The sequence below is a fragment of the Antedon bifida genome, chromosome 10 (assembly GCF_963402885.1).
Source record: "Antedon bifida chromosome 10, ecAntBifi1.1, whole genome shotgun sequence".
NCBI classification, from domain to species: Eukaryota; Metazoa; Echinodermata; class Crinoidea; order Comatulida; family Antedonidae; genus Antedon; species Antedon bifida.
Window position 1 is genome coordinate 16,723,545 of NC_136235.1, and position 25,432 is coordinate 16,748,976.

The following is a 25,432-nucleotide window of genomic DNA, read 5'->3' on the forward strand; positions in this document are numbered from 1 at the left end:
GCTCAAGTAGTATGAAACGCCATATGTGCCAAAGTATTTATATTTTTACTAATAAAGTCAAAACTCCGTCTGGAACCCAGACTAATAACTACGGTTTGTGATATATATTTCTAAGACAGTGTCTTGTTAAAGTAAATTAGAAATAAGTAAACTGCAAATATTATGTTTTCTTGAATTTGATTAAATGAAATATTGGAATGACATACAATGACCATTGATTCACCGTCTACTAAACAACTCACACTTTATCTAAATCACCCCGATTTGCGTAAATATTTATATATTTCGTCTTTAATGCGTCTTTAGCTGCTTACATAATATTCGGATCGATAAGATTTGTTCCACTTGAGCCAATCTATGTCTAACCAAAAGTGTTAATGTAATAATGCACGTAGAAAGTGTTAAAGACTCTAAATCCATATTTCCATCCGAGTTTATTTCAGAAGGAAATAGCATAAAAGAATTCTGTGTAGTGAAACAAAGTCGTATGTATAGTAGGCGTGGATCAAAGGGGGTCGACTCGTGACCCCACTATTTTTAAAAAATTCAATGCAAATGGGATATTAAACGTATACCACTTGTTTCAGAATCCAGTGGCCGTATTCATCAATCACATTTGAGATATTTCCCTTAAATATTAAGTATTTCACTTAACTAAATACATATTTAAGTATTTACCTTAAATTGTATTCACTTAGATAGGAGACTTTTTTAATTTTAAGGGTAAATGTTTCTCTTAGCCTACGTGTAAATAGTGAATACGGCCACTGGATCCACTGTATTTACAAACAAAACACGATCCTAGTATGATTTGCGGTATGGCACGATGGATCATCGCGTATTCTAATATTCTACTCTTTAAAACAAATGAAGTCGTAAGCGTCTTGCCAAAATGTATGCACGCTGATATTCCAATCTACTTCATATAAGGTCAACTAGTTAGTTTAAAATGCACGTCGTAATTAGCTAAGAAATGATATGTGTTTGGTATTGGGTTTGATAATCAGTGTCTCGTGTTGGTGAAATATTGACAATTCAGATGTCGTCTGTTTTGCTTGACGACTAATGGGAACTTGTCTTATTGCGTCCTTCAAAATACCTCTCGATTGCACAGCAGACGGTACAATAACAGAGCATGCGCATTACTTCCCATTAAAGCTCAAACATTATCACAGACATAAATGTATGTAAAATTATTCATGATAATTATATCAAACGGATAACCGACATTGTTTATTCTTACTGAAATATAATGAATAATATTGGGTTGCCTTATTTAACTTTGTATTCACAACATCAGCCAATCATTGGGATATTAAACACCCACTCTGAATTATGGAGATAATAATAATACAGTATATGTATTATTATATATCTCGTTACTATCACCATGTATTATTATTAATCTATGTTATTACATAAAACATACAGGACTGTATTTACATTAGTCATTATTAAAAAGTTGGGTGTTTACAAGTAATTGTTATCTAGCGGAATAACGATAGGGGCATTTATCATACAGAACTGGGTTCTCCTTCAATAAAAAGAAAGGTGGTTACTAACTTTCACTCTCCACATTAAATTATAAATTTTCTTTTCTAAATTATTTATTGTCATTTTTTATGTATTTAAAGTAATTTTAAAGTAATATTTATAATTATGGCTTGTCGAAAGTTTCCATCAAAACCGCCCTAATCAAACTGCAATCCATTATGTATTGCATTTATCTATTGATTTGATAATCTTTATGGTCTATCGCCCATAATAACCTTATTCGAGGTCATCTTGAACCGTTGGTCAAGCTCGGTAAATGTGGAAAACTCGTATAGACCGATCAAAATAACCAAGTATTAGGGACAAATAGAAATATGTGGTCTTACAAAATTATTAAAATAAGGAAAAACTTATTATCAGCGAAAATTGAGCGAAAACGTTTAGAAACGTTTTAGAAAATAAATTCGCGAAAAGAACGCGAAAAAATGGCCAGGAATGTAGTCCAAAAACAAAGAAAAATATAAAATGGTTTTCCTATAAAGCTCTGTCTACGATATCAAACAACATTTGATGTGTCCATGATGGACATGATGTCATATCACTACCATATTTGGGCATATCACTACCATATTTGGGCACATCACACTTTTTTTGTCAAACAAGTTTGATAGTGTAGACAGGGCTTTACACGATTATGCTCTGCGCAGGTCCCACTCCCTGCACATTCTCCGCGTAAAGTTGTTACATTGCTTTCATTCGTGAAATTGTATGGGTCCCCTTACAAAATCAGAAATGCAATCGGTAATATTATCCAGAAAAGATGTATTTTCCCAACGGGCAACATGTCGAGTACTGTCATATCACTAATTTCATAACTGTTCCTAAATTGCGAAACCTAAGTATACCTGAGGAACACTGTAAACTGCACAGCGTAAGCTTCGGGGTGGGAGACGTAATATTATGTTTTCCCGTGGTCGCCCAACTACAACCGATTGACGACTCTGTAAATCAGTATCATACCGTAGTGAAATACCGTGATACAGCCTCACACATGTTTCTCATGCTTCTCCTATTTATCATAGACCATAAACTAAGCTTAAATGACACAGGCACCATACACAAGTATATATACGCAATTTCCAATGGACAAATATTGATATGTGGAGATAGATAAATGAAGAGAATCGGGTGCCTATACCTCTATCGTATATTGATAGAAAGACTTACTGTAACGCTTCACTCAACGTTATAATACAAAGATACCTTGTAAAACAATATATGGAAGAGAAATATAATCAGGGACCGATGAGCTGCTAATAACCCTTCGGGTATAATTATTATTCCTGATGATTAAAAATGTTAAAACCAAAATGTGTAGGTGTTATTCGTCCGATCGCTGCCATGTTATAATTGTTTTGTAATTTATTCATATCCATACTTTTCAGTTTGAATGCACAGTACAAAATATTCAAAAGAACTATTGCCATAATTATTAACAACTTTATACTGTAATTGGTTTCCTTGCTCTGTCTTCAATTGTTGTCCATGTTGTATAGGCCTAATGGGTCTCAAACGCTGAAGGAAGGGCAACGCCCTGGAACCTGTGAATATAATCCTTCTGTGGATCTTGATTTTGGTCACGCAATTTCCAGCAAAAGTAATACCACGTCCCCGTCTCTCCTTGTGGTTTGGCATAATTTCATGCTTATAATATTACAGTACCGTATTATTATGCTAGTACAGTAGTTATATTGACATGTGAAATATGAGTAACGTGGAGGATGGGATGTTTGCTTGAAATTAAATGGTAACATTTTGCTTGAAATTAAAGAACAAATTTAGCAGAATAACTACGGTACTGTATTAACTACAGTTTAACGTTGAAGGGTTCATGGTCTTACACCCCTTACCCCATGGTCTTACACCCAATAACCTAAGAAAATATGTCTTCTTCGTCCACCCCACCCCCCCCCCCCCCCGCCCCTCTTTCAGGTGAAACCCCAGCTATTAATAGGCACTTTCCCGTGAAACTTATAACGAGAGGGAAAATATTTTCAACATGGCCAACTCATATTCAGTGGACGCCATTATTTATATCCTTTAATATATTTTAATTTATGTCCCTTTAATAGGAGTAGTACTGTAAAACAATTTATGTTTTGTTTTCCAAAAAAACACTGGTGAAATTTCATAGATTTGAAATGGAAATTATGCATAGCAGCACAACGATTCTAACCTCTGCTCACGTTTATAAATTTCATTGAAATTCAGAACAATCATAATTATAAATATAATGACAATCATTTTTGGTCATAATAGTGGACAATAGATTATTAAATATCCATAATATCTTGATAATGCATGGAAGGCAGGCAGATAAATTACCTACAATTTGAACTATTCACCGTAAATGGACGACAGAGACGATATTCATTCATAAGAAATTGGCTCAACTCACAACATGATTCGTTACCGTATTAACATTGAAATTCTAAATGTAATTATGGGCTTAGATGCTTAATGAAATTGCTAGTCAATGTAGCATGGCGCTAGCATAGCATCCTTAGCCAAAGCCATGATTCAATCGATTTTCACAGGCTTCGAGAGGCTTGACATTCTATGTGAAGGTACGAGAATACGGGCTGACTTATCCGATACGTGTTATCAGTTTTAAGCCCTGAAATTACATCAGACCACGGAAAGCAAATGAAAGAAACACTGAAGACTGCTTGGTTCCCATTTGGACGCAACACATCATCCGAACTGTCGCTTGTGATTGGTCAACTCACTGCGCTACGTCATTGCGTAAGCGTCTGGAAACCAAGCTTAATGCGTGATTTCCACTATAGACGCAACACAACGGCGTAACGCAACGTAAAGGATTTGACCAATCACAAGCGATGGATTATTCGAACTGTGGCTTGCGATTGGTCAATTCACTTGCGCTGCGTCGTTGCGTTAGCGTCTTAGGGCACAAAACGTATAGCAACTAGAAACTTGTTTGCGTTGAAACGCTTAGCAGCGATGGGCAACGGTATGTAAATCTTTACAAACACAAAATGCGATTAATCTTTTCCTTGAATCATGAATTAGTTAACAAAATTACCAGGTCCTAATTAAACTATCTAATAATAAAGTGCACTTTGAAGAAAAGAAAAGAAAAATTTAGACGCAGACGTTTACGTTTTTGACCGTTCCATTAAAAAAATCGGCCCACTGTGATACGTGGTAGCGCTGCATACAGTGGAATGCGTTTCATACAGAGAATCACTTACGTTAATTACTGTACGTTTTTGTTTTTCATACCATAAATATAAGGATTGAGTCGGATCTCGACGTTTCTTTACGACATCAAATAGGCCTATTATGCATTCTTCTCTTTATTTATTCAGTACGCGATTAAGAGGGTTTTACCAAAATTTGCACAACAGGAAAAAAAACAACCATTATTTAGCCTATACTGGCGGTCAGCCAATTGAAAGGAACGGATGCACACGGATAACACACACGCATATCATCGTCTCTGTTCCCACGTGAACGCAACGCAAGGGCGTAAGCGCGCCGTAAGTATCACGACGGGATGGATGTATAAAAACTGTTGCTTGGTGGATTCACTTACGCCTACGCCCTTCTCGCGTTGCGTAGGATGTTGGAACCAAGAAGACTCGTGTTCGCAATTTGATCCCCACATTATATAGTGCCTCGATGGGAGTTTATTAGTTGCTCTCGACGACGCATCAGAATAACTTATAAACCTGACTCTCTCATCGGGATAGCGTAAGTAGCTCGGTCACCCTAGGGGCTTAAACCAAAAGGACGAATTTGAAGCCTCCCTCTCACGCAAATTCCAACAGATAGGTTTTTCACACGTAGTACTGTCCCAGTAAGCACGGTATGTACGAAACGGCTGTATCAAGTCAGGTATACGATGATAGATACGGTACCATCAATGAGAATGGAAACATCACTGGACCTTAACTAATCTATGACACTAATTAAACGTCACGTGAGTGATCCGACTAATTAACCATAATCCGCGTACCAATATCCTAGGCAGAGTTATCGAAGGTGAATAACCGTTGATATAAGAAATTAAAGACTTAAAATGTGTCTTTGTTCTTGTTACCATTTCGCTATGTGCCATATGTTTCAAAGTTCAGTGCTAAACTATATGAATATTTTTATATTCGTATATATAAACACAACAGTCACAGACTAAATTCTAAACCGCCCGGTTATATACTGACATTTTATTAATTAATTTGAAACGATAAAGATGAGGAAATCTATGAGAATGAGAAAAAGTCGCCCAACCGATTCGAATCCGGAACTTTATAGTTTTTATATTCGTATTATATATGTATATATAATACTAGTTAGCAATGCACAATCATGGAATTTGAATTCTATATGATGTACGGTAGGTAATATGGAAAGGTTATTGGGATGACTTTTAGATAATGATGATAACGTCGTTTTGTCTATAATATATTTTTAACGAAATAAAATTTTGTAAACGTTTGATTTTTTTTTTATAAATAATTTAGCCGGATAATGATATGCAGAAATGATTATTTCTTTATCAATACAACCTATTGACATCATGATGATTGAAAGGGAAATTCAAAGTGATCTTAATGCGAAATAATCTACTTTAGGCCTAGTTGGCAGTAATCAATGATTAATGCGTATGATAATGATAAATATACATATTATCATTTTGAATATGTCGTTGTATTGTATTGCCATACAAGAGCCGACTCGGTACATTTTGTTCCGTGATATTCGTGTTTCTCATCACGCCGCGGCATCATGACCGGGCGCTGGTGTCGAAGACCTAACCTTCCATGATAAAAGCATCACATAATATGCTGTATAAAGGAATATGTATGATACTGGGCAAATATTGTCATGTGTAGATACAGCACTGAGAATCATAGTGTTTCGGAACATCAAAGTTGACTATGGGACAGTAGTCAATGGGACTTCGGTGGACTAACAGAATTCATTTTGGCGATGCGATCCGTATTATGGACATGTCTTTCCGAGTGTCACTATTTTGTTATCATAGGCCTATGAAAGAAACCTAGGTTAACAGTAATTGAAATCATTCATCACGGTGGAGGATTTCCATAAGCGTAGCTAGAGACGAGAAAAGCAAACACACTACTCAGAAAAATCAATACCGTCATTGCATTCCATAAGAGAAATTCAGCTTTCTGGCCTACCTAGCAGCATTACATATGTGATGAGCACACATCGGAGAGGTCAATGCATACTTCCATAGTTCAATACAGCAGGCTTTATATAAATTAATATATACAGTAGTAGTTTAATTATAATTTATATAATATATCACGAAACAAGATACTTGTAGTAGTAGAAACAATTTGTTTGACATACACGAAACGTCAGTGCGTTCTAAACTATACTGTACAGGTGTACTATTATGTTTCAATTTTAAAAGCAAACAAGGAAACTCAAAACCACAGTAATATTATGTTGATGAAAATAAATTGTGAAACGGTATAAATGAGGAAATCTGCTAGACTGAAAAAAGTCACCACGTGCTAACAAAAAAAAACACTCCAACTTAGGTACGTCTCTTGCTCGTTTTCAGACATTTGATCTATCAAACTTTATGTGACAAAAAATGTGATGTATGGACATGATGATGTAATATCACTAGCATATTTGGGCATATCAGACTTTTTTGTCAAACTATAGTTTGATAGTGTAGACAGAGCTATAGAACCAGTTGAAAAAGAATTATAAAATATTAACTACCGATAGGTATTTTATTAATCCACCTCAAACCGAATTCTTACTACATTCAAATGTTGGTCAGGTTTCTAGTATTTAGGTGGTAATGTAGTCCCACAATCTACTTTTAAATTCTGTTACAAGATATTTTTTTTGTGAATGAGAAAGAAGGAGAGGCCCAATTAAAAATACGACGTACGGGAATATTAAAATTATTTAAGAAATTTATATAATTTATTAATCCTTATAATCTGTAATACGTAATTTTAAAAAACTTTTTAGGAAACATATTAAAAATCAAATTTTAAGTCAATACGAATCAATCAAATTGTTGCTCCACCTTTGTAGATATCATTCCGCCACATATATCAACAGTACATCATATTCTACTCTGTTACGTGTAATTTATCCCATTCTTATGCAACTCTGTCCCAGTCGAAGAATGTATTCATTATGAAGATAGACCGAAGAAACTATTAACCCGCAATTTGACAATATGTTGATGATGTCTTATATCACAAGCTCGTTCCATTGCTGCTTGTCTGTAAATTATATTTTTAATCAGAATTACTTGTATTGCTTTATAATGAATACCATCGCGTGTAGTAACTTAAACCCCATTATCATAAGTGACCTGCTCTGGCATAGTGAAACATAACTCGCTGATCTTTATTCAGTGTATTGACCTATAGAAGTACTATATACGTTAAAAATCACTATCTTGGTGAAAATAGGGTTTTCCCCTTTTTGGAATCTACAACTATTTAAGAATCAAGATCAAGTTTCATTTTGTGTGAATTAAGTTTATAAAAGGGCTAAATAAGTGATTTTAATGAGTACCTTTTTTGTCTTGATTTCATTTTGTTGCAAAAAAATGAAATAAAGTGCATGAAACACTGTTAGAAAACTGTGCAATTTATGAAAATATTTGTATAGCTACCTTTAGAAACATGGTAGAGTCTGAAAATTTAAATATTCATAAACCATATTCAGTGGGTATTTCAAGTGGTTTTCAATATTTTTGGCTTCTTCAGCGGGAATTGACTTTAAGTCTCGTGACAACGGTATTAATTATATAAAATAACACGAAGCATTATAACATCCATCTCTACGAATCGGAAATGAATTTCTCGTACCTGGTAATTCTCCCCCAAGCAAGGTGAAAATAACTGACTCGGTGATGACACGACGTAAGATGAAATCACGTGACGATTGGGGGAAAACAGGGAAAAACGTCCACAACAATAACAATTATAGACTAGATAGCAAAGTGACTGATTTATTGTTAAAATATGTGAAATTAAGGAGCGACATCTATGCTAATATTGTAAAACCTTGAGTCTGTTTGTCGCAGTCTTTGAACGACGCGCGATATAATGACAATTTTACGCATTTTATCGTCGGGATCTTATAATTTTATTTAGCCGCTTAGGCGTTTTTTAAAGAGAAGCACAATGAGTCAGCATAATAAGATATTTCTTCGAGAGAGATAACAAAATAAGGTTTCTTTCAATTTCATTATTATTATAAAATAATAAAATAGTGAGTTATATTATAAGCAGTACATCGTGGCGAGAGGTGATGGCGAATGACGACGTATGAAGGTATCGTAGTTAGCCAGATGAAAATGAATAGATAATTATTAGCCCTATGTTATATACGATATCGTAACATCATTCAACAATATCATTATTTTTCTTTTAAACGCCTGCTTTCGGTTTTTAAACAAAACATAATCGTCAACGGTCAACGGTTTTTCTCTTAATTTAAACACCATCTTCAAACTAATTACAACATTAAATTACAATGTTGTTTATGTAAATCCCTTTTTCCAAAAATGGCGCCAGTCAATGTATTCATTCAAAATATGAATGTGTTGCAGGTTTCACCATCACGTCTCTCGTCACCGACAACTCTATAGGGACCGATATTAGTGTGTTTTAACATTATTGTCGTCACGTAATTACGCACAATGACGTGTAATTACGCGCAATGACAATTGGGAGAATTCACCAGTATGTCACACGATGAGAAATAATCTAAGCACGCGTTCAAAAGTTGATATTTAATGGTACGGTACATCATTTGTACGCGCAAGCCAGATTTATAATGTATATGCTAATCACTAAGAACAAACAGGAAAGAAACAAATATCGTAATATTGTATGTCTTCCTTCATAAAGTATTTGCGAGTAAATTGGTGCGATACATCTTCGGTTTTAGATGTATGTTTACAAGTACACTGAAGTATGGCCTTTATTTAATCCATACTTGGAATAATAATTGTGTTTTTTGACAAATGTGCGCAGGTGCGAAATGTAAATATAAGCACGTTTTTATTTGATGTCTAATTTTATAGAGAAAGTGTATTGCGCTAATGTACTACCGGTAATACCGTAGTTCTAATGACAAAAGTTAATCATAATTAACCATAGGCCATTTGAGGTCCTTAATAGGGAGCTTTAGATTTTCGATGATCAACCTAGATCATGTCAATCGCTTGAACCTATAAACCATCAAACCTGTCGAATTGGGGAGCGAGGATACACGTCCCAATATCTCCGCATGCGCATAGTGAATAATTGTACATGACGTAGTTTGGTCGTCGGTCCTTACACTGAATAGGCCTGTGCTGCGCGAGCGCTTATCAGAACGCATTGTTTACACGTCATCATCATCACAGAGTGTCTAAATGCCAATAACATTTTTCATTTGACTTTTATTAAAATCGTACCTCCATGACCTTTAACCCTCAATGTACAGTACTATTCAATTTTATGCCGTTTAGAATTCTCACGTACAAAGTACTGACATTCAATGCATTCGTACCATATTGTATACAACAACGACTGTCTGTTACAAGTGCATAAGATGCCAATCAAGGCAATCTAGATTATCTTGCGCCAATCACCCCAACCAGCACTACGTATTTTATTTTACGTAACCGTGTTCTTAAAAAGTAATCATGCATAGCGAATAGTAACTAGCGCCATCACATAATTGAAATTTTACAATACATTTTTGGGGAAGGTAATTAACTGAAAATGTCTTTTACGTGGTGGGGGAATATGACGTGCGGGAGGGGGGGGGGGGGAATATGAAGTGCGGGGGGGGGGGGGTAGTGTGAAGTGGTGATATAATTGTCTACCACTTGTGGTCGTCGATCGAATAGCCATAAATTAATATCGTCTACTTTTAGCAGACGTACTGGCACTTGATTGTCTTGTTTAAAGTCACATTTTAATTTGTTTGAATCTATGTTGTATAGATAACTAATGGATGACACTGTTCATGCTGGTACATTAAGCAATGTTAGTCCAAATTGTTTAGTATCTATAGATACCGTATCATATAGCATTCAATCAGAATGCCTTTCGTTCAATTCCAACGTAGGCTTAGTGTCAATAATATTTTTGAGTAATGTATTGCTGATAATGTGACGTCGGAAGTAGGTGCGTGCTACGGATTAGCAAAGTGGATGTCGTAGAAGAAAATAACCGAGCTTACAAGCAGGTTGTTGTTTTTTCCGGGGTTGGCAGTTCGATCTTCATTTGGTCATCGCTAGCAGCAATTAATTTGAAAATGTTGTTTTTTTACCACATGTAAATTGACAACCCATTTCACTCTTAGACCTACACCGAAAGCGTGTTACTATAGATAGGCCCAGTTTGCTAAAAATGGGACAGAACATCAGGGTAATGCCTATAGCGAAACATGCACTGGGTTATTTATGTGCACAGACGAGCCCAGTACACTGGTACCTCCAGTTTCAATCTTTATCCGAAAACCTGTGCCGTATGGCTGTAATGGCCATTGTCCTTCTCTATAACTCGATCGAAAACAAACATTTCTGAACGAAAGTTCTGTACATATGGGCCAGTAAACATGATTAAATAGGGAAAACTAATGTACCGATGTTATAACAACCTTGTACATAAAATAATTCTGTTATGCTGTTTTTTATTATTAAAAAAATAAATAAATAAACTCGTGCATTTAAAACCTATTTCCCAAACTATCAGTAAGAAAGCAACGATTACTGAAAACAAAATACTCAACATACGATTGCAATGATTATCTTTGACATAAGGACTTTCGATTGCTGTTACATCATAATAGTCAATACACAAAAGATGCACAAACACTACAACTCCATTGTCACCTGTACAACACGAGGTCGAAATAGAGAGTATTCCCTTGATAGCGATTAGGATAATTATACAATGCAGTACATCAACATTGATAAACAGGCTTAGAAGATAAATCGCTATTATTGAAAGATAAATCCTCTTTCTGTTCGTGGAATAAAAAGGTCAATTATACAGGTTACCCTTCCCCTCCCTTTCCCTTCCCTTCCGATGATATACGTTGTCATCGGAGAGTGCAGTGGCGGATGTAGATCACACGGGAAAAATACAGGAAAAACAATAATTAGAAAATACAAATTGCCTTATTTGAATAGATTTTTAAATTTGATTGAATAATTTCATGTTGGACAGTTTAGGCCCACGGGTTCTTTTATATAAACATCTGTAATTACAAGTCGTAGTAAAAAATGTAGTAATAGATTTATAGTAATGCAAATTAATTCGTGTCCAAAATATGACGAGGGGACGTGAAACCAACATTGTTATTATTGATTTAAGCTCTGTCTGCATTATAAAAATAATTTGACAAAATAAGTGTGATGTGCCCAAAATATGGTAGTGATATCCACAAATATGGTAGTGATATGATGTCATCATGTCCATATATGGGCACATCACATCTTTTTTCACATAAAGTCTTATTTTATAGTGTAGACAGAGCTTTATACGGCAACGTCACACCTGCAGCCAATGCTGCAAGATATATGATTCATCATTCGCATCATTGGTGAAAAGAAAAAAACGAGCAATGATATAAAGAGCAACGAGTAAAGTACAGAAAGATCTCTAGTTTTTTATTCGATGGCCTCTGGGATAGATAATGGTAATGGCATTTTACTATGCTGAGCAATCAGAGCAAGACGTCTATGGAATTAAAGCAAACTGAATATTTATGAAGTAAAGCTAAGTTTATTCTACAGTAATTACTTAACGCGTGTCTCTCTCACAGCAGAAAATAATAATGAAGTTGAGGATTTAATGGGGAAACTAACGATATAAAAATCTGTGTTTGAGCAAAACGTTATTCAAATATTTATAATTATTTTTTATCATTTATTAATACGAAATATAATTTCCATTATTTATAATCTGCATACAATAGGCCTCTGTACATTAAACATTATGTTGCTCTAACTGAGACCGATACGCAAATACAAGAACGGCGCTAAAGTATAAACATCTCGACAAAACATAAAAATCCTATTGTTCTCGTACATTCAGTGCCAATATAGAAGCTGGATAGTAGAACCTACTGTAGGTGTATTTGTAATAAAAACTACTGTATTTGACGAGAGATGGTGGACCAGTATAACGTCATTATTTGCATCACTATACACCCTGTACACCACAAACACCACTACCAAGTACAAAATATAACTTATAATTTCGTATCACCATAGCCCCCACTTCATTACCACCACCACTACTAACAATCATGTCCATACTACTATACCATTCTGGTACCAATGTTATGGTAGGTCCTAATATCGTCACCACTCTAAAACCGTTGCCGTCATCAACATACTGCAATCATCCCCTTCACCAATGTCAACTAATCATCATCAACACTAATAATCAACTAATCGTCACCACCACTACGTAATTATCCGCTACTATATCAGTGGTCACCCCTAAAACCAGATCACAAAGTACATTTTTTTGTTAATCTGATTCTAACGCATGGAATTAATTTAAATACCTTGGCAGCAGAAATTGATATAAAGTTGAATCGCACTGGAAACTAACAAGAGCGCCGTTAAACATGACGATCGTGTAAACACAACCTAGCATAAACAGTGTGATTCTAATTAAATCGAAACTTATACTTAATATATTTAACACGTCCATATGCTAAAATTAAAATTAGAAATTTAATCCAGTTATCAACAGAAATAAGCTAATAACGCAAGAATCTACAGTATAACAGTTATCTGTTATTTCAGGGTTATCGCAGATTATCAATATAAATAAATAATAATAATTTATATAAGATTATATACATACACTTCATTATGCAAATTATTTTATAAAACTTTATTTTATTTAAATTAAATAATATAAGTAAGCCCCATATCTTCTTAGGCCTGGACGTTTAACGTATTTTTTCAACAAAGATCAAATGTAGTAGGCTTATTGTCAGTAATGTATCACAGTATTTAAAAATTGATATTTTATTTTAATAATAAAATGTTAAAAATAAAGTACATTATACTGTATGCACTTTTTCTAACAGCGCCCGCAGTTAATTATTTCTATTTTCTGTTTTTCTGATTTTACCTTTTACTTATTTTCTTTAAAATATGCATATTTGATTTACGGACGATTGTCACAAAAGTACACCGTCCTTATTATTTTCATATAAATATCAAACATATTATTGTTATTGTGCATACAAATAATGTATATCTGTGGTAGTATTATCAATTATTAAAACCATGTCATTTATTACTACGTCCCATAATCCGTCGGTTTATCAAGATGTGGCTCAATGGATGCGTTTCGTTCCACTGCCGATGAGTCACAAGAAGGAGAGCAGGACAATGACCATGGGTTAGCGACCTTGCGAGGGACTTGTTTCATTAAAAAAAAGAAACCTTGAATGAACGAGTTATATTTGCTGAGTTGCATACATTTAGTAAATTGGAAAGGTACAAATTAAAAACGTAGCAAATGCATGGTAATCTTGCCGAGAACGTATGGTTGTGAAATCATACGAAATTAACACAAAAGAAATGTATGGACAGCAAAAAGTGCCATATCGTTTCTTTATTATCGTATTTTTATTACTTCCGTTCTGAGACACTAAAAAGTTGTCTTTTTAGATCAAGTATATTATATATGACACGCCGTATGTGCCAATATGTTTACTTACTAATATTAAACCGTCTAGAATACTGTACAGTATATTATGAATGGAATTTGTTACGTGTCCGATAAAAATTACTGTACACTTTAATACAAAAAGCCACACACAAATCAATACATGTTACGTCGTTTGCCCTTAAGGCTGGGCGTCTAGTTACTGCTGTAGGAAAACGTTTCTCTCTCTAGTCAATCGATCATTAAATCTAGCAGTATACTTTTTAAGTAAAAAATGAAGAATTAAGGAAAAGAAAAACAAAATTGAGACATGCATCCTACAGACTACCCTGAAATATAACAAATACAAAAGGTCTACCAAAAACAAGAACCGGGATTTTTTAAATCGACCAATACCAACGCATAAATGGATGGTCTAGGCCTACAGCAGTATAAATATTTCTATCGGAAACCAGCTTTAATGTGCCGGTATTAAATTTATAAATACCGCCAGGCAAAACTGTGATAGATTGATTGGTATTTTTGTTTTCAGTGTAACTTGAAACATTTGAATTTTGACCCTCGAGTTACGAGTAATTTCCTCAAGCGTATTACTCAATACTAGGAACTAATCAACACGACACGACGAACTTTTTCACTCTACCCTTGAATATATATTCAAATTGACTGGCCGGTAATTATCTGACCAAGGCTAACATTTCAACACACAGTCCTTGAAGGAATGACCAAACAAGGCAAACAAATGATGCAGGCGTAGAAAAGTGCTGATCGATTACATTATTATTGATTAATTAGGGTTCAGAAAAAAATGAAATTTCTTCTCGTTAACGAAACAATCACCATGTATACAGATAATAAACAGTAGGCCTATAATGAATAGGCGGATACAATGGGTGGGAGGAACCGGCCCCCGGTCGAAATTTAAAATGCAATGTCTATTTCAAAATTTTCCAGTTGATTAAAAAGGGAATGTACTATAATCATGGACCTATAATTATTTATATTATTATATAATTATTTATATTATTATATAATTCAAGGTTCATGTTTTAATCATGCCCTTTGGCGTTCCATAGGTGAATGCGATTAACAATTTAGCATTCAAATTAGACAATAATTATGTCAATGTGAATATGCTTTAAAACATAACAACTCAACGTCCAGTTTTGGAAATTATACGTGATAAACATCAATTATTAATACAAACATTAAATAATATGATTGTTGTTACCAATAACAGACGATTCTCGTATTGTACTCTACCTAGCGACCTAGCGACAAAAAACATTCTGCAATATCGTGTCTGTTTACTAAAACACCAATATCACTAATTACTAATTATGAACTTACCCCTCTCATTGTGTCAGAAGAAGCGATACAGGGTGTCAGAGTATTGTCGCTAGATATCATACGTAACTCGTGTATTGGGTGCCTAAAATGTGACTACATTCGTTGAACTTAATTAGCTTGATCGACGTGACATCAAATGACATACAGTATACAAAGTTGTTTTTAAAATTATTAAATCACATCTTTCTATCAATATTATCTCATTACATTCCAACATTCGTCTTATCTCATGTCGTAAATCATGTCGCTTCACATGGCAATTGCCTATCTTATAATTCCATCATATCTACAGTTTCATTAAACCTTGTTATGTCATCATACAACAACATTCACAACAATTATTTTCGTATCATTACATCATTTTACGTCATGTCACATGGAAACATTCATAACCAAATCATCTCAAATCAAAATGTGTCATTCAACATTATGAAATGTAAATAGAGTGTCAGCAACTTATACTATAATTAAATCATGTTAGGCCTACTGTCCAATAACCTCACAACATTAGTATCAACATAAATTTCAATATATCATCATTTTTTTCAGTACATGGCAACATATTAATATCATCTATAATATCTCTTTCACATTACATTACACAACATTCATAAAATATCTTAAAACTACCAAACTTCATGTGACAACAATGTGATGTGCCCATATATGGACACGATGACGTCATATCACTACCATATTTGGGCACACTTTTTTTGTCAAACTATAGTTTGATAGTGTAGACAGAGCTTTACATAATCATCATTGTTCTGTCACACTGAATTACATCACATCACGATATCTTCCATATCCATCCATTCCTCCACATAACAAAGGCACACTTCCTACTGCTATATTTGTAAAAAAAGATAAATATTTTGGCACATATGGCGTTTCATATGTATAATCTATACTTGAGCTTTAATTCCACCAAGCAGAAATCGAAACGCCGACTGGTGGACTAAACACACAAAAAAGACAATTGCCTAGCACCAATATGTTTATTTATTTTTCATGGGAGGAACAAACACGGCTTACTACTGCTAACTATACAGTCCTTTATTGACAATAAACACATGATATTGTTATTGAATTATTATTGTACGTATATCTCTAAACTACTGTACATAAGGTGACGTACTGTATTCATTAAAAGCTCATTGCTGTTGTTCACAACAAATAAAATACTGTATCCTATATTTTTTAAACATTAACTATTACATAAGCTAAATACTGTTCTTCTACAATTTACTTCTACTGTACAATAAATCCGGAGGATTATCCTTCGATTAAGATTAGTTTCAAAGATATCTTTATCGTATACGTTTAATAAAAATCCGACTCAATATATAGGTTAAATATACCGCAAATTGAGTCGCATATATTAGATTATATATTATAGTGTACATAATGATGTTGATCTGAAGTATAATACTACACGTGACTAGTATTAGAAGAATCGTAAAGAAGATTTGTTGTGTTCACATCTCAATATACAGGCGGATGATGCGACCATTAAAGTCACTCCTCATCCGGGTTGTTTTTATAGGTGCGGTTTATTTTATAAACATAAAGAAATGGAAACGCTATAAAAATTGTCACCACAAAACAGTACACTTACAATCTTAACTGCTGAAATCAACAATGAAAATATATATAATATATTTCATACTAAAACTAATCATGAGAAATACAATTATGTTAATATTCTTTAAGCCAGTCTAGGTTCCAGACTGTTGAACTTAATATTAGTTAATAAATATTTTGGCATACGTGGCGTTTCATACGTACAATACTTTCCCGTAAAAAACGTTGGACTACCATAAAAAAGACAATAAGTACAGACTTGGGGCAAATCTAACTGTAGGCCTCCACACATTAGATACAGTAGGGCCTATGTGCATTTTATTGCACAAACAAACTAACAATTATGAATTACGATTATTAGGCTAAAACCGCCAACAAGTACGTGGCCTATTGTACAAAACGAAGAGAATTCTAAATTAAAAATCAAATTATAATATTCTATAGAATTCACAAAGAATACATTACGAACTTTCGATTTGCGTACGAATGTGTAAATTTGCTGGCCATTAATATTATCATCAATGTTCTTTAAGTAAATTAACATAACACATTCTCGTCATGATCAAGGGACAATAGAAAAATAATGTTTAGTCTGTTTTGTCAGTGGGTGTGTTTATTATGGCTCCTGCTAGATGAATGGCTTACGTTATTTCATTGAATAATTTAGTAGGCCTGATGTAGTATTGTTACATGATGGAAAGTATACCAAGAGGTACATGACATGAAGCGTGTAAGCGTGGTTCTCACTAGTAACGCAACGCACAAAGTGTTGCGTAATCACAAGTGGGAACCGACGATGCAACAGTGGTGGTGAAAACATCGCAGGTTTGATTTCACGCAGGCGGGGGCAAACACAATTATTGGAAGGGCATTTTCTTACGTTGCGTAGGTTGCGTTACGTTGCGTTGCTGGTGAGAACCAAGCTTTAGGGAGTGTGTGAGGAGGCACAAAAAGGGACACAAAAAATATTCGTGGGACTAGAATCAAGATTTTTGTCTGTTGTACAATGTACTACTGCTGTTGCAATCACCTTAGCTTAGACTTACGTTCACATTGACCATGAAGTAACGATTGACCGACATATCGATATTACGATTGGTTTTTAAATACATACACCTTATCTCTTAATCTTTAGTTGTTACAGTTGTGAAAATCAACTATTAACTGTGCGTGAACATAACTGTATAATAATCGATTTTAATAATACCGTAACACACATCTACATCTATCTAGTCTATGGTTCTAGATTGATTAACCTTAATATACCTTTAAAACATTTTGGCACACATGGCGTGTCATAAGTATACTTGAGCTTGAAAATCAAAACGTCCGCTGTAAGCGATTGTGGTGAATAAACACTGAGTTAGCCCGGATCATAAATCTAGAACGTAGGGGTGGGGGAGGGTTTGAAACGGTTATTTTTATCGTCTAGTCATACCGCCATGGTCTAGCCTAAAGCGTTTCCGCTTTTATGCGCTATGAGAATGTTAGTGAGAGGTTGATATCACATCCCGTTGTTGCTAATGTTGTTAAATTAAATTCTGGAAGTGGACAGAGTTATTATCAACAGTATACATTATTACCGTGTATATGTTAGGATGTATACATTCTGACGTATACAACTTGTTAACAACCAAACATGTTCAATTAAAAAGATTTGTGTTTTGCTTAATTAAACGCGTTTATCGTGAAACATGTTTGATGTAACGCGATAACCGACGCGAACTTTAATCGCGTTTAGATTAGACCATTGTTGATATGCGGGTTAATTAATTTATTGAATTATTTCCGAATCGTCTTAAAACGAATTACAATTGTTTGAGAAATTAACCATTTTAACAAGGTACAGAATATTAATTCAATCTAGTGTATAGTTTGTCAAATGTCATCATATTTATCGTCGTCAAAGTGTTAGTTACCATAATACCAATAGTGATGATGTAATATAAAAATATTAGCGTCATAATTTTTAATAGAAAATATCCTATATCACCAATACTAACCCGAAGAGTGAGAGAATAGGCAAAAGCCTACTGTAAACATATTTTGCACTCATTCCATTATAAACAGTAGGCCTACAATATAACATTGGCACCAAATTGAAATCGAGGATGGCATAGATTGTTTAATTTTTTCTGTAGGTCCAATGTACACAGGTTTCGTAATAGTGATTTATTTGTTCCGTGAGTACAACCAAAGCAGTAAAAAGACCCTCACAAGATTACCACTTCATAACATAACATGCCTTCTGTACAGTAATCTTGTTTCTAGACTCCGATTCGACATTTGCAAAAAGATAAACATGTTGGCTCGTTTGGCGTTCCATTACGTATAATAATAGTTTTTATAGACAAAAATCGAAACGCTGACTGGTGGACTAAGTATATAAAAAAGACAGCACTTTTTTGGAAATTCTACTTCATTATATATACAGTATATCGTGCATTAATATTCGGGCTACGGTATTTTTTTTTTACGGCAGCCAACCTGTATACCTGCGGCCTACTTTGTAGTTTTCTAATTACATTCTTTCTGTTCACCTTAATCTTTCACTACAAAAGTAAATCAGAATGTCTAGGATCTTCTAGGCAACGACCTTCCTCAGAAATATATTCGATTAACATGAATGAAACCGCCGATCGTAATCTGACAATGAATTTGTTTAATTGAATTAAATATTCACAGTACATTTAGGTTGATGATATGCTATTTTTACCCATTTCGTATCCTGATGTATGTGTACAGTATGAACAGACGTAACGCATTTTTACTGCGCATTGTTTAACAAAAAACTGTGTAAAACAGCCCCAAACGTATACTGTAATCCCTTACCATAACAACAACACCCCCCCCCCCCCGTCCCCAGATACTCGTTACGTTCCGAACACTGTGATGGAACATCCAATCAGACACTGTCACTAGTCCATCGGTCAAGAATTGTCACATTCGATGAACATTATTTTCCATACAAGCTAAAGCTCTGTCTACAATATCAAATTTTATGCGACAAAAAATGTGATGTGCCCATATATGGATATGATGATGTCATATTTAAGCATATCACTACCATATTTAAGCATACCACCACCATATTTGGGCACGTCACACTTTTTTTGTCAAACTAGTTTGATAGTGTAGACAGAGCTTAATACGCGAACCGCTAATAATAATAGACCACACTGATAAGTGTTCGTTGTATTGCGCAGACGCGAACTAAAGAGCAGCAGGGACTTAAGTAAGACTTATTCCAGAGGCAAATTTGGGACAAACGTAAAAACCCTGAACGTCATTGATCCTCAAAGAATTCGCATTATTCAATTTCTCTTACACCCGTGGACAAATCGATATTTGTTTCATCTGATTAAAATAAGTATTTATATTGAGATCCTGTAATTTTTGCCAACCCATGTTCTCACTAGTATTATAAAAAGCACGCGTATTTTGTGCTTACAATATTAAATATTCATAATATTACATTTTTAATTTACTTGCAATTTCACTAATTATACAAAGAACGGACAATTGACCGGTTCCATATTCATAAAATATCTGACCCTTTGTTTATTTCAATTATGGCCAGAATCTGCTACACTTTCCACTATTACTATTAGCTTGGTACAGTAGGCCATTTTTGTTTAGAATAATTTATTTTATAAAATCGAAGCTTCTTTGTCTTACTCGACCCACATCACGAGCTGTCCTTGGCCTTCATAACCAAACTAAACAGCTTTAATATTAATAATTAGGTAATTACTATATTTTGGGAAATGTTACAAAAACAGTATGGGACGCCAAAGGGGGCAAAAATATTTTCTGGCACTTATTTTTCTACGTACTGTATTTTCCATTATGATATGGTTCGCTGTAACAATCATAACCGGTAATTATTATACAATACTTCTAACATTGAGTATCCTTATTACATGCAACCTTTGTTAACAGACTGATACACACAACATATACAGTAACGGTAAAACCAGGCCTATAGATTATACAGTAGTATTACTGTATGCCTATACAACAAAACTAGATCTATACTATATAATTCGTTGCAAACCCCTTCTTTTATACAGTATGTTTCGTTTTCTTAAAACGTTCGTCGTTGTACTAATAATTCAGTACATCATTATTACACTATTTATTAAATAAATTAATATTATTTCATACTTAATGATTTAGCTGATCCTCGATACCCCACGAATATTACGTGTGTCACACGCGGAGGCAAAATATTATTGTTATCGATGCATGCTTGCATGAGTGTCGACAATGATTTCCTCTTTATGTAAAATATAGGTTAATGGTCTAGGCCTATTCTGTTTTACGACCACTTTATTTCCAAGACTGATACTAAACCAGCTGAGAGAGCTACAGTACCTGCCTACCCGCATCTAAATGGTTTATTTTATACTGTATTACACTTTAATCAGTGTGTGAAGAACAATTAATGCTGCGTTGTCATGTTATACTGTACGTTACATTACAGCCATCAATTATGTGCAACCGGGACCCCAATGATAACCATGACGTCATCATTATTGATATTATTTATTTATGAATATTCGAATAAAACTAATATTATTATATCTGAACGTTTTTTTTATATGACAGCGCTCAAATAATTCCGAATCATTTTTTTTTGTCTTAAGACTCATGAAAACTCATGAAATGCGATACATATTAGCATAGCACACTATGGGCGTGGATATGCGTTACTATGCAAGTTATATCTTCTTATCTATACTGTGATATAAGCTCGGATTAATATTTTCTCGATTACATAAATACTCAATCGTATGCACGCTGCTCGGAGAAAATTATTTGATTGCGAACATTTTTTGCGATGCAAAATGCGATTCAATTTACGTGACACGATATACCGAACGGGGTCACAAGCAATACGCGCTCATATTAAGTAGGTCTAGGCGAATACTTCCTGCTTAAATGACCGTACAATTCTTTACCTGCAGACATTTAAAAGAATAATAAATCACGTGATGATAAATCAAATTATGAATAAATTAAAAGCATTAGCATTCTTACATACTGATTTCCAATTATGTGCGATTTTTTTTTCTTTTTGTAAACGGGATGCAGCAATGCAAACTGGATACTCTTTAACGTGTCTTGTCAATGAGTATACACGTTTAAAATTATGTACAGTAACGTGTGTGATTTATCATACCATGGAGCTATATGATCATACACATTCGAAACTAAAGTTATGTGTTTCTAAAAAAATCGCTGACGTTTGTATTTTATGCAAATGAGGAAGGTGTTCACGAAAAAACAAGACGGTTACATGTTGGTTTGTAATTAGGCTTTTGACGTTTACAAGGCGCGGCCAAATGGGTGCGACTATATCTATGTAGTCACTATTTTAATGAATGTGAAGACAATAATTGCCTTGATGTGAACCTATCAGAAATATTAAGGAGATGCGTTTGTCAGACAAATGAGTTTGTATCAACTTTAAATTGAATGTAATGGAAGCGATTTTATGTAGATGAGGAGGTTTTATGTAAAGGATGACATTTCATGTAAATGAACATACGCGCGCGTATTGCCTATTCGTGAAGGAATCAAAGATTATGACGTCATCACAGATCATATAACGTATTTTACATTTTGACAGAAAGGCATATAATGCCATTATAAAAGACCACAGATTCATTTATTAGGAATTCCTTCTTGGTATTTGGAAGACACGTGGATGTAGGTGAGAACACCACTGGTAAAAGGCCCACATTTCGAATGCAAACATTAACGAACCAATCAATATTGTAGATGACGATGACGTAGGCCTACAACAAATGTATAACATAAGGTTCTTCGTCACTATGCAGGATCCTTCTTCTTTTATATAACACAATTTTATTTTTTTTATTTACATTACAAAATAGTGTAATAATTTATGATTTGGGCTATGACCTATCGGTAACAGATTGAAGTTAACAATCCACACTGACTAGGCCAATTGGTTTAAACTTTAGCAGATTTAAACAGTGATAAGGTGTTTACAAAGTAAAATTACAATCATACACTACAGATTAAAATAATGTTTCGAATACAAACAAAATGTTCAAGCACACAGCAGCACAATAAATGAACACCACTTGGTCCAAGGACGTTCAGTAGGAAGATAACCTTGCCATTATGTAATTAGCCGCCCTTGTTGCACCGATTCGTTAAAAGAAAACATTACTTGTAATAGCCCATGCAGGCTTCATAAAATGTAATTTTTTTCGTACGGGAATACATTTTCATTACGACCGGGTCATTCCGCTGTGTTTTACTTTTGGCCTATATACACAGTATTATGGCGTCTCTCCCGTAGTACGTGTGGGATTGAGCTTGCATCGTGTATACGACGCGCGCGCGCATACACGACGCAGCAGAAAGACTGATCACATCACACATGACATTTTCACACACACAGGTGTGGCAGACATGTTGTTATTTGTAAAACAGGCTTTTCAAATAAAGAAATAAAAGAAAATATTAGTTATATTGTTTAAAAAAATGAAGTGGCTACTTACAGTTGTTCAATGTATGAATAAACATCGGGATCATCGTCGAATGTCGGGAGAGAGGAAAGTGTATTTATATCGTCACATTCAATCCTTAATTCCGTCAATGGACATTCACAATTTTCCGGACACGCTAACAGAGGCGTGACCATATAGAGAAGGCTAAAAATCCAACAGAAAAACACAGAGTGTAGAACTCTCTCCATGCTGCCTCCGCCACACACGTAATATACTCCAATTAAGAAATACGCTGGCTTAGGCCAAATGCAGAAGAAATGTAAATATTCAAATGAATTAATAGTTTCCCTGCGAAGTCATTACCGAGAATTGTTACACATACAATTACAGCAGGTATGACAAGCCGCAGAATATATTTTCCCAAATATTCAAGTAGATTTTGTTTTGTCCAATGCTAACATTCCTATCCACACCTGACGCCGATTCACTGTAATTTCTCAGTCGTTTTGTATGCAACTATGTCCTTGTATGCGCGAGGATGTAGCATTGTTTTTTTCAACAACAGTCTATTTTGAATCACAATTATTTTGACGTGTGTTACGTAACCACACAATCGCTTAACTCTGTCAAAAAGGACTTGCTTGTTGACGCACGTCCACAAACATGGAGAAATCGTTTACACAGAATAATCTATTCCAGTTTTGACGATAATCTTAAGCAGGAATAATTAAATGCTTTAAAGTTGGCTGTGAAATAGATTCTTTATCAGTCGGCGAATTAAATAGAAAGACAAGTATCTCCGGTGCATTGCACAATATGAATAGTACTATTACAGAGATTTAACAGTCGAAGCATTCACGTCGCTAGCTATACGTTGTACCAGCAGTAAGACACTCAGCATCTTGTTATTATGGTGAGTCGGCAACCTGCCATCGTAATCTCGCTTATTCCGTCAAGCGTATGTACATCTTCTTCAGCCGAGACAAAAGACACTAAAAGCAAATCCCAGATAAATAAATTAGGCTTTGTTTTATTTCACCACAGATTTCCGTGCGTTGTCCGTCGATGTTATGTGCAGAATATAATTTTGCGTTACCAACTTTGATGCTGCAGAGTTAAGAATAAGAAAACTAGCGTGCATGGCTCACCTAACCACGGGACTATCTGCCGAGCACATTAATTTAATAATTCAGTATTTTATTCACCTCGATTGAGTATTGCTTCAAGTGACGTCAAATAGGATTCCCTCGTTGTGTTTTCAAGGGCATTCAATGAGTTCTTTGTTAATTAACTTCTAATGAGGGCGCTATATCAAATCTTAGTTGGTTCGTGTCATCTATGCGTAACACAGTAGCAAATTGGTATTACGTACTGTTAAATATCTTTCGTGTGACACGCGTGCAATATTCGCGTATCATGAGATAATTACCATCTATAAGGAATGAGTTTACTAGATTTGTCGGTCTGTCTGTGGATCAATTTTGGTGCTAATACGGGTCATAAAAATGTGTAAAACCTTTGGAAGATCAGAGGTCAATTTTATTCCACTCAATTCAATTCAATTCAAAATATTTATTTCCAAAATGGTGGCGTCAGCTCGAAAAATACACGCGAGGATTTATTGTGTCATATTATGATAACGCAGTTTGTTAAACATTTTTGAAATAGAAATATCTAATAATAGTGAGATGTTTAGAAATATATCACAGATTTGATTAACATAGAGTTTCAAAGGGCAAAAGTATGTGTTATATATATCGAATTTTCACTCAAAAATACACGCGA

The 25,432-nt window shown here is 34.5% G+C and overlaps 1 protein-coding gene across 2 annotated transcripts in view; it reads right to left on the reverse strand.

The window, feature by feature from the left end:
* Positions 1 to 24,852, reverse strand: part of LOC144854688 (BDNF/NT-3 growth factors receptor-like) — a 53,153-nt gene extending 28,301 nt beyond the window's left edge. Inside the window, exon 1 of one of the 2 annotated variants that reach the window (XM_078712628.1) lies at positions 23,699 to 24,852. In XM_078712628.1, the coding sequence (XP_078568754.1) occupies positions 23,699 to 23,895 (197 nt within the window). In that variant the 5' untranslated portion in view covers positions 23,896 to 24,852. The remainder of the gene's footprint in view (positions 1 to 23,698) is intronic. The other variant, XM_078712627.1, reaches the window with a different exon arrangement.
* Between the last annotated feature and the right edge of the window lie 580 nt (positions 24,853 to 25,432).